This window comes from Benincasa hispida, chromosome 4 (assembly GCF_027475165.1).
Source record: "Benincasa hispida cultivar pf3 chromosome 4, pf3_genome.v1.1, whole genome shotgun sequence".
NCBI lineage: Eukaryota > Viridiplantae > Streptophyta > Magnoliopsida > Cucurbitales > Cucurbitaceae > Benincasa > Benincasa hispida.
The window spans coordinates 33,208,461-33,219,493 of record NC_143481.1 but is presented as its reverse complement, the minus strand read 5'-3'; the positions used below and the strand labels follow the sequence as shown (position 1 = coordinate 33,219,493).

The following is an 11,033-nucleotide window of genomic DNA, read 5'->3' as shown; positions in this document are numbered from 1 at the left end:
GAAAATTCAAACTCTCCGGACCCCACACGACGTTATATAAATATTTAAAATATATTTAAACAAAAGTTCGAACCTTCCAACTATCGCTCAGAACCCGAGTTTCTGCATGTGTTCTTCACCGTGTTAATACCCTGAACAAAGGCCAGCTTTCCAATCCATTTCCATGGCTTTTTTGCCATTACTTTTTGTTATCCTCACCTAGCAAATGCTTGCAATTGATCAAATGATGGTTTACTTCAATTCCATGGCTATTTCCCCTCTAGTCTCATCGAGTTACTTGTGTTTTGCAGGACCAGTCCCGTCTTGCGAAGAACATGAAATATTCGTCGGAGGCTTATCGTGGAGCACCAATGATCGACGAGTCAAAGACGCCTTCAGGCGTTTTGGAAAAATTCTCGATGCTCGAGCAACATCCGTTTCCCCCCCTCATTTTTTCGTGCATTTTATGGATGTGCTGGCTTGTCCATGTCCTCTACTGTTCTTGATTTTTTGCCTCTGTGTTTATCATGAACGCGATTAATTTTTAGGTCTTCGTATTTCTGATATAGTGCTTGCAATTTAGTGCAACGACATTCGTTCTGGAATTGCTTGTATTTTACGGGAGATCTAGAAGAGTTGAGATATTGTAATTTTAGTTTTTCGCATTCTCAATGTAGTGCAACGACATTCATTTACTTCGGTTTATGCTGGAAAAGCCTAGAGGAATGTGTTTTCCCCCTTTTGATTTCTCTATTTTATATCAGTTCATATTTTAGTACTGTGAGTTTCTTTACTCCCTTTTGATTGATTAGTCATGATTATGTATTGAGGAAGTCTCACTTAGCTATCTCTGTACAAGCTTTTTGTTAGTCTCGAGGATTATATGAAAAATGCTTCTTATTCTGTTTGAGCTTCTGTCCTTATAAAAGTTGGTTTGTTTTCGTGAGAGTGTAACTTGTCGTGTTTCTGCAGGTCATTGTAGATCGGTTTTCCGGTCGCTCGTGTGGATTTGGATTTCTTACCTTTGCAAATCGTCGTGCAATGTATAATGCAATTGGGAAATGAGTGGCTAGGAACTTGACCAGCGTACTATCTCAGTGGGAAAGGCTAATTTTAGTATGAAGGCAGAATACGAAGAACCAAGCTAATTTATCTAGTGGTCGGGTTAGCTTTAAGAGAGAATCTAGATACATAGTTGATGATGAATGCTTTAAGTGTGGACGCTTGGGGCATTGGGCACGTGATTGTCCTTTAGTTGGAAGGCATAGACCCTCAGTTTCGTCTCATTTTCGGTGTGAAAGCGATGACAGCGAGGGTTCTTTTGAGGAAGACCGTGATCAATACATGGATGAACAATATGACGGAGGACAACAAGTTAAGGATCATTTTGATAATAGACAAGACAAGGATGGATGCGATGACTACGATCATAACGACAGGTATACTAACCTGTATTATTTATCTCCTAAATCAATGATGGTTTGATTGTGGCTAATAAATTAAGTACGTTCTTATATGCTTTAAAGTTGCATTCTTATATGCTTTAATAACTTTATTTTGTATCATTTGATTACTTATATTGCACCGGTTCAGTTGATATCTCCCTCCTTGAGTTTCATTCACAAATATGGAAAAAAATGGTATATGAGGGGAAATCTGAGTTTTAGTTGTGAAGGAATGACAACTTGCATCTTTTGTAGATGAACTGTTTGTAGTTATTTGACAGGAATGGTGTCATTTCGCTTTGATATGGCGTCTTATTATTTTTATCATATATGACTCATGATATTGGGAATTTTAGAAAGCAATGAGAGTTGTATCAAAGTCGTCAGCTGATCTTGTTGATTGGGAAGAATTATCTCATTGACTAATTTTGAATTTTTTTAAATCTATAGGGTGACTTCTACAAAAAGGAGCTTCCAATGAAAATAGTTCTTGCTCTCACTTAGTTGACAGCTGTATGGTTGGAAATGTGACTGTGAGTTTGTCGAGTAATATGCTTAAAGAATGTGAGAAGTTCAAACACTACTCATGTTCCCTTGAGAATCACAAACACAAAACTTCTTCATTCCAGAACGAAGAGGAAAAGAAGGGGGACCGTGAAGCTTGGTTAACAGCTACAAACTTCTCTCAGGAGGATTCTAGGACCATGCTTGCGACTATGGTTTTATTTGATGAGTTGTCGTTTAAGAAAGTGGAGAGTGAAAATTTCCAGAAATTTTGTCAATCATTACAGCCTAAGTTTGTCATTCCATCACAAGTTACGATAATACAAGATTGGTTTCAAATATACTTGAGCAAGAGAAAGCGTCTGAAAAATGTCCTCACGCAGAATTGTCAAAGAATATGTTTGACTATTCATACGTGGACCTCTTTCATGAAGAAAATTATATGGTTTTAACTGCACATTTTGTTGACAAAGGCTGGGATTTGCATGAAAGGATTTTGAACTTTTGTCAAATATCTGATTGTGAAGTAGAAACAATTGGTAAAACAACAGAGAAGTGTTTCCTTGAATGGGGTATCAATGGAGTGCTCACTGTAACTGTTGGAAGAGAGAGTTCCAACGATGCTGTAATTAGTTATTTGAGAGATAAGTTCATAGCACAGGATTCTTTGGTGTTAAATGGGGAGTTCTTATACGTAAGGTCAAGTTTCCGTGTATTCAGGATGTTAATCAATGACGCTTGGAAACACTTATACAAGTCTATACTCCTAATTCGATATTTTGTGAAGAATATTACATCTTCTCCCGCAAGGTTACAGACTTTTAGAAACTTTGCCTTTGATAAAGGAAACATTCTCCCAACAGATGAGCTTTTCAATCTGGATGTACCAGCAACATGGTTTCACACATGTGATGCATGCAGTTGCGAATTTCCAATTTGTATTTGAGAGGATAAAAGATCAAGATCCGAAGTTTTTTTCGGAGGCCATACATTCACTGGAGGATTGGGTAAATATTTGTGCATTTGTCAAATTATTGGTGGTTCTTAATGACATTGCTTTAAATATTTCTGCACCTTCATACATAAGCCCGAAGAAATATTTTCATAAGCTTTGCTCGATACAAGTTTTGATTCAAGAATATTCTCAATATCAAAATGATAACCCGTATTTGCATTGGATGATAGAAAGCTTACAAGTTAGGTTTAAAAAATACTGGGGCAACTCTAATAAAACAAACTTCCTGCTATATGTAGCTGTGGTTCTTGGTCCAAGGTATAAGTTAAAGTTTTTGAAGGATCGGTTTCGGGAATTTTGGGGGGATGTTGTTGCTGATAAGATGACTGCAAAGGTGAAAGGAACTTTACAAAAAATGTGTGATGAATACTTCTTCAATATGACAAGAGATGAACTGAATACTGTCATTAGTTCACCTGTTGGATCTGTTCGTGCATCAATGGTTGAGAAATTTAAGAAATTTCTTGACAAAGAAGCATCAAATGATAGTAAGATGGCGGTAGATAATTATTTGGACGAATGCTGCCATCGAAGAGATGGCAAGGATCTGGATGTTTTCAAGTGGTGGCAGTTGAACTCTTCTCGATTCTTAATCCTCAGTGAAATAGCCAAGGACATCTTTGCCATTCCTCTCACCACATCTGCATTTCAGTCTACTTTTAATGCTGAAGCTCGTGTACTGGATCGTTTTCGGTCCTTGTTTCCTCTTAAGATATTAGAAGCCCTCATTTGTGTTCAAAGTTGGCTACAACCTAAACCTCTCGTGGCTGATGTAGGTGATGTAATAGAAGATATTGATAAATTAGATCAAGGTAACATATTGATATCTTTTTTCTATTACATTACTAAATATATTTAAAGTAATTATTTCTTTTTTTTTTTTTATCTCCTTTTCAGAATTTTCTAAAATTGGAGGTGAACTTGGACTCCATTGCGGATCAAACTTTTCAAGGTAAATGTTTAAAATTCATTAAATTATGCTGTTAATTTTATTCTGATGAACTTATTTTATCTTTTTATGTTATTCATAGACCATTGATTTGGATTTTATAGTTTTATTTGACATTGACATGACACAATGTATCATATTTGATATATTTTCGTTTTGGATTAGTTTTTCTTAATCTTAAATTTTGTTGAGCCTAAACATTAACTAGGCTTCAAATTATTTAGAAATAGAAAGGATTTTGGTTGGGTTAAAAGGTTGCGGATAGAGTTTACCATAGCCTCTTAATTTAAGCTTGTTAAACTAGTGGTAATTTAACATGATTTTGGAGCCAGAGATCCTAATCTAGTGTTAATTTAACATGGCTATTGTTGAAAGTAGAGTCTAAACCCTAGGGGCATTTGTCTTCTTACTGAATTCTAGGGTTTCCTACTTTTCTATTTATACGTATAGCCTCTGTGTATCCTATCAATTCTAATAAGAAAACTTTATATCGTGGTTTTTTTTCTCCTTGTACTAGGGTTTTCCACGTAACTTTGTGTGCCCTCTTTCTCTCTTTACTCCTTATTTTTCATCAGTTATTAAATAGAGAATTTTGTGGGCATAGAGAATGAAATGCGGAGCGGGGATGGGGAAGCCATTTCTGGCCTTTCCCCTCGACATCAGTAATATTTCTTAAGCTCAACAATAATTGACATGTACTTCTTCCCTTAAAGTGGGTGCAACCTTCTTATACGTTTGTTGAACTCAACATACTATCTAAACTAAATTAAAATTGTTGAAAAATACAATCTGTCATTTCGTATTCAATAACCGTGCAACAACAAAATTTATTTTGGTCACTGTCCATAGCCCTATCCTCTCATATTTTCAGCTGCAGGCTGTGCAGGTGGTTTTTATGTCTAATGGAATAGGGTAATGATAAAGATTTTGGTCCTCAATGTGTGAGGGTATGAAAATGGAGGAAGAAGTTTCAGTTTCAGAGAAGGGTAACTAGCTCATCTTCCTTTGAACACTACTACTAATGTGTATGTATTTTGTTGAAGTTGTAGAAATTTCCAAAAAGTTTCTTTTTGTAATGAATTGGTTGGACCTTTAACTAAGTTCATTTATTTTTTATTTTTTATCTGGATGATTTCGAGTTTATATTTGACATAATTGATTGTCAATGGGAGATGTGGAACCTTTTCAATCCGTATGTTGTGTGCCTTGTACCGTTCTAATTGAGTAATACTTTGATGCATCCCAAGCATCATCCATCTTTGTACATCCATTTTCACCACTCACATCTAAAAAGTATTAAAATATTTCAAAAAAGGAAAAAACAAAATTTGCAACATAGCAAATTATGATTGGACAATTTGATGAGAGGTACAAAGATAGATGATGTCTGAGATGCACAAAGATAGGTGATGTCTCTAGCAAGTTTTTTTTTTAGTTCAATAATGGTATGATGGTCGTAGATTTGAATCATCGACGTATAGTCAAAAATATGTTTTAACTAGTTTAGTTATACTCATGCTTGAAAAGTTAGACTCTTTTTTGGCTATATTATTATATTTATGTTATTTGCCATTATTTATAATCACACCAACCATTTGTTGACACAAAAGACATTCATTTATTAGTTCCATAATTTCAATGACTTTTTGATAACATTTAATTAGGGTGTAAAATCATTTTTTAAAACTTTTTTGTTGTATAATTAAAATATCAAACTGATTATTGTATTAATTTAAACTCTAAAATTTTAGAAGTGTATCAATTTATACTTGGAGTCTATGTCTAATAAGTTTATGACATATTCAAACTTTATTCAAAATTAGCAAATCCATTAACCTTACAATTGAACATTTATTCTAATAGGACATTAAATTTTCAATTTTATATTGTATTAGTTTATGATTTAAAAAAAAATATGAACAAATCAACTGCATGTCAAATATAAAAATTCAAAACTCACGTTCGTATTGGAAACAAATTGAGACATTCAAGGTCTTATGCCAATGTTTATGTCAATGATAACTAGCATGAATTCATTCTCTCTAATTTAGAGGTTTTTGATTTTCCATTCCATGATATTCCATGATTGTTGTGCTTGAAAAAAGTTTATAGACTTGCTAGACATTTTATTGTAGTTGAGGAACAAAATTAGACTTAAATTTTAAAAATTATGGAACTATTACATTTTAAAATTTTTTTAATAATCTATTTGATATAAACCTAAAGTTTTGAGTTATACATGGAAAAAATTATCAAAAGTTACTGAAATTTTGGTATACATGGACAAAAACAGCGGGAATAAATCTATTTATACTATATTAAAAGGTCAATGAGGGGAGAATTTTTATATTTCATATTTGTCCTTATATCTTTAAATAATGACTATTTTATCCTCATATCCTTTCATGATAGTTTTGCTGGTTCACAATGGTGATTGTACATGAAACTCCATATCCTTCACGGTGATGTTTGTATTTTTTTTTTTTTTTTTTTTTGTCATCTTTATTTAATGAAATTTCCAACCAACATAATTAAAAAAATGCATGTTTGACTATTAAGATACATCTATTCACACAATAACTACAATTGATAAAGAAAAACATGTCATTTCACATAATAATTGTAATTCTTTGAGGAGTAAATACAAATATTTCTATTTTGCTTTGACTCGACCTCTATTTTCGTAGTGTAAGATGATGAAAAGGGTTTCACTTTTTATTATAAATATCAAAGCTTCGGATAGAATGAAAAGTAAAAGTTTTTGTTTTATACAAGACAATGGTGCATGAAACTTATATTTGTCAATTGAAGAGGTAACATTGAATCATCATGAGATCTTGAAAATTTTGATCATTTGTATTGATAGTAGACAAATGTTTTTCTTTTTTTTTTTTTACTTTATATTTACTTTGTTGTTGATTGGTATATTTATTTTCAAGCATGCAAAATATTCATGCCATCTTAAAATTTTAAATGTAATTCCTTGTCGTGGATCAATAAATTTATTTTCAACAAAAAAAAAATCTATATATTTATGTTATCTTCAAATTTAGTTGAATTTTGATCCTTTGTTATTGACCAATAAATTTCCTTTCAAGCCTAAGAAATATTCATGGTAATATATTATTATTGGTTTTTTTAATCTATTTTTGTTGATTAATAGTTTTTTCCTTTTTGTTTTGAATGAGAAAATTTTGACCAACCATAAGTTGTCACATCATTTACTAAATTAATGACGAAATTCTAAATCATTAAATTTGGGTCCAATTAGAAGTTGACATGTGTCCTGAATTGAATTGAAAACAAATTTCGATGACGCCACGCGGTTGAATCAGATGAGATTTTTTGCCCAATTTCATATTATTATTTGGGTTTAAAGTCCAACTAAAAAAAAGTTGAATTGGACCCAAATTTCAAATCAGACCCAAAACCAACTAATTGGACCCAAGGGCCAGACCCATGGACCAACCAAGCCCAAGCCCACGAAGTCCATTTGAGAACTCTATAAATAGATAAGTTCTCTTCATTTGTGGGGGTCATCATTTTCTACATTCAGAAAGCCTAGAGAGAATTCATCAACAGCCAGAAGACTCCCAAGACTCTTGAAGTTGGACTCCTAGAAGACAAAAAACCCTTGAAGACACAAAGACCCTTCCAAGCCTTCTATTTCGAGAACGTCCGGTGCTTTTCTTTTTCAAGTCAAGTACATTCACCCAACTGAGAGAGAATCAGATGATCAAATATTAGAGATCAAACCACATCGCATCAAATCAACTTCAACATTAACACCAACTCATGTTCAAATCCACGAAACACGTTTCTCCGGAAACCTCGTGTGAATAAATTGGCATGCCTGGTGAGACATCTTTATCTCTCATCTCTCTCTCAGCATCTGAAAAAAGGCAAATGGCACCTAAGAATATGGTATCCAAGGCTTCCTCCAAAAACGGCTCGTACATGGGACTTATCACCTGCAGTCGCTCAAGAGTAGTCACGTAGGAGCAAGAGTAGAGCTCCCTCATCGCCCACGACATCTTGAGGCAAATGATGGAATCCCCACAAAGCGAGATGGTTATCAAGGAAAATCCCTTGTTTGACAACTCCACTTCCGCCTCCAACAAGCCGAAAAGAGATTCACTGCCATATGTGATTTATGTCATGATGGCAGACGTTACGGCGGAAGCGGCCATGGCAGAGATGGAAAGGAAGATTAACTTTCTGATGAAAGCCGACGAGGAGCGAGACTATGAGATCGCTGCCCTGAGAAAACAAATGCAGTCTCAAGAGGCTGCTGAATCAAGCCAAGCACCCACGGTCAAAGCAACTGATGAGGGGGAAACCGTGTTGTAAGAAAACCAACTGCAACAGTCAGCCTCGATGGCCTCTCTGTCAGTCCAACAACTGCAAGACATGATCATGACCTCCATAAGAACTCAATATGGAGGGTCGGCTCAAACTTCCTTCATGTATTCCAAGCCATACACCCAGAGGATCCACAACTTGAAAATGCCTGTAGGGTATTTACCCCCAAAGTTTCAGCAATTCGATGGAAAGGGCAACACATCGCCCACTTCGTAGAAACATGCGAGAATGCAGGAACAAGGGGAGATCTACTAGTCAAGTAGTTCATCATAACCCCCAAAGGAAACGTTTTTTTACTGGTACACAGACTTAGAGCCTGAGGTGATTGACAGCTGGGAGCAACTTGAAAGAGAATTCTTGAATCGCTTCTATAGCACTAGACACACCGTCAGCATGATGGAGCTGAAAAATGCAAAACAACAGAAATAGGAGCCGGGCATCGACTATATCAATCGATGGAGAGCTATGAGTTTGGACTGCAAAGATCGACTCACCGAATTATCGCTATAGAAATGTGCATGCAGGGTATGCACTAGGAACTCATTTATATCCTACAGGGAATAAAACCCCGTAACTTTGAAGAATTGGCGACTCGCGCCCACGATATGGAGCTAAATATCGCCAACAGGGGAACAAAGGACTTCTTGAGCCACGAACCGAAGAAAGACAAAAAGGTGGTAAAGGGCACCGAGAAAATTTTGAAAGGTGCTACAAACGAATCAATGGTCGTCAACACGGCCCCATTGAAGTTCTCCTCGAAAGGGAAAGAGAAGAAGATAGGGGAAAAAAAAGACGAAGGAGGCGAAAGACGTCGCCTAACCCTGAAGGAGCGATAGGAAAAATTCTAGTCGTTCCCCGACTCTGACGTTGCAGATATGCTCGAGCAACTACTAGAGAACCACCTTATCCAGCTACTAGAATGTAAACGACCGGAACAGGCCGATAAAGTGGGTGATCCCAACTATTGCAAGTATCACAGGGTCGTTAGCCACCCAGTCGAAAAATGTTTTGTACTGAAGGAATTGATCCTCAATGCCCTTGAGAGGAAAATAGAGTTGGATCTAGATGAGGTGGTTCAAACGAATCATGTTGCGGTAACGGTAACTCCAAGCGTGGTGGCACCAATCATATATTATGAAGAGAGGGAGAGCTCGGTCCAGTTTGGGACCTTCGAACCTATGGTAGTGCGGTTTCAGCAGAAGGTCCAAGCTACAGATCCTCAAAATGGAGGAGAGCCTCCTGACGATGATGATAACGAAGGCTGGATCCTTGTGGCGCGTCGTAAGAAGGAAAGACTGAACTCTACCCAAAAAGAGTTACGCTCTCATAGAAGCTACAAGAGAGGGAACAAGACACAAAAAATGAAGGGTAGAAAGAAGGCTTGAAGGCCCAAGGCTGCTGACGAGAGAGACGATGATGTTCCTCGTCCCAAACGACAGATGACGTTAGCAAATTTCCTCCCAAAGAACTTCTGCAATTGGGGTTCAGAGGAGATGCTAGAGGCTGCTGCATGTCATGTTGTCAATACATGGAAGAAGAAGATACCATTCCATGCCTATTAAAGTCGATAGAAGAACCAAAGCATTCGTCACCATTCAACATAGACGACCTGCTCTCACTCCCGCGAGAAGCTAAGACGACCCTCATTGAGGCACTGTTAGAATCCAATGCATCTGATGCATCGACCTCTGCAGCACGTGCTTATGCCTCGTGTTGCACATCCAAAGGCTTCTCAGACGAAGATTTGCTACTGGGATCCAAATTACATAATAAGGCCTTTGTACGTCTCTGGATACATTCGAGAATAGAGAGTGGGTCGAATCCTTATCAACAACGGACCCGCCATCAATATAATTCTAAGAAGACTATGAAACAGTTGGGCATACTCATGAAAGAGTTGTCAAATAGCAAATTAGTAATTCAGGGTTTCAATCAAGGCAGCCAAAGGGCGATAGACATGATACGCTTGGAGCTCCTCATTGGCAATCTGAAGGCTGACACGTTGTTTCATGTGATAGACTCAAAGACCACCTACAAGCTGCTATTGAAACGCCCTTGGATTCATAGGAATGGTGTGATTACATCGACACTACGTCAGTGTTTCAAGTTTTACCAATATATGATTAAAAAGGTTAAAGCAGATTCTAATCCATTTTTCGAGGCCGAGTCTCACTTCGCAGATGCAAAGTTTTACCTAAAAAGCGAGAATTCCAGTGAGACTATGCTGGCGGAGAATTTGCTGGCAAAGAAAGTAGGTGGATCCCAGTCGAGGTTGCCAATAGACACAGAGAAAGGGGCGGGTAGCAAGGTACAAGCCTCCAACCCAAAAGAGAGTAGAGCATCCCTCGACGTTGGAAAAACACTCATGGTGGGGGGTGAAAAAGCCTCAAAACCTCCAATACTACGCTATGTTTCTTTGTCAAGACGAAAAAAGGGTGAGTCACCTTTTACAGAATGCTCAAAAGGTTTGCAGGTTGACGACATAGAAATTCTAAAGGAGAGTTTCGTCACACCCCTCACGCCGATAACGAAGCAGGAAGTCCACAGGTCGGAGGCGGAAGTGACGGGGTTAAAGCTGCCTAAGAGGCAAACTGAAGATGGATTCGATCCCAAGGCTTACAAGTTGTTGGCGAAGGCGGGTTATGACTTCACAACTCACACCAAGTTTAAGAGTTTGAAGATTTATGAGCAACCCCAACTCTCGCTGACCTAAAAGAAGCTTTTGCAAAAAGGACACACTATACCCACATCAAGGGCAAGGCTCGGATATGAGCCATCA

The 11,033-nt window shown here is 37.0% G+C and overlaps 1 protein-coding gene across 2 annotated transcripts; it reads left to right on the top strand.

The window, feature by feature from the left end:
* Positions 1-5,083, top strand: LOC120076402 (zinc finger BED domain-containing protein RICESLEEPER 2-like). Of its 2 annotated transcripts, XM_090312713.1 has the most exons (5): positions 1-141; positions 291-1,418; positions 1,875-3,755; positions 3,841-3,895; positions 4,770-5,083. In XM_090312713.1, the coding sequence occupies exons 3-5, from the start codon at positions 2,792-2,794 to the stop codon at positions 4,801-4,803; spliced, it is 1,053 nt and encodes a 350-aa protein (XP_090168839.1). In that variant the 5' UTR covers positions 1-141; positions 291-1,418; positions 1,875-2,791; the 3' UTR covers positions 4,804-5,083. The 2 variants fall into 2 exon arrangements, with proteins under 2 accessions (XP_090168839.1, XP_090168838.1); XM_090312712.1 differs by lacking the exons at positions 1-141; positions 291-1,418 and having other exon boundaries at positions 2,653-3,755; positions 4,764-4,992.
* The last annotated feature ends 5,950 nt before the right edge of the window (positions 5,084-11,033 follow it).

Bases quoted from the DNA above. Each gene is read 5' to 3' on its own strand.
- LOC120076402 (XM_090312712.1), top strand. From the start codon at position 2,792: ATGAGCTTTTCAATCTGGATGTACCAGCAACATGGTTTCACACATGTG. The intron at 3,756-3,840 runs GTAACATATTGA...TCTCCTTTTCAG, and splicing joins TATTGATAAATTAGATCAAG to AATTTTCTAAAATTGGAGGT. The intron at 3,896-4,763 runs GTAAATGTTTAA...TCATATTTTCAG, and splicing joins TGCGGATCAAACTTTTCAAG to CTGCAGGCTGTGCAGGTGGT.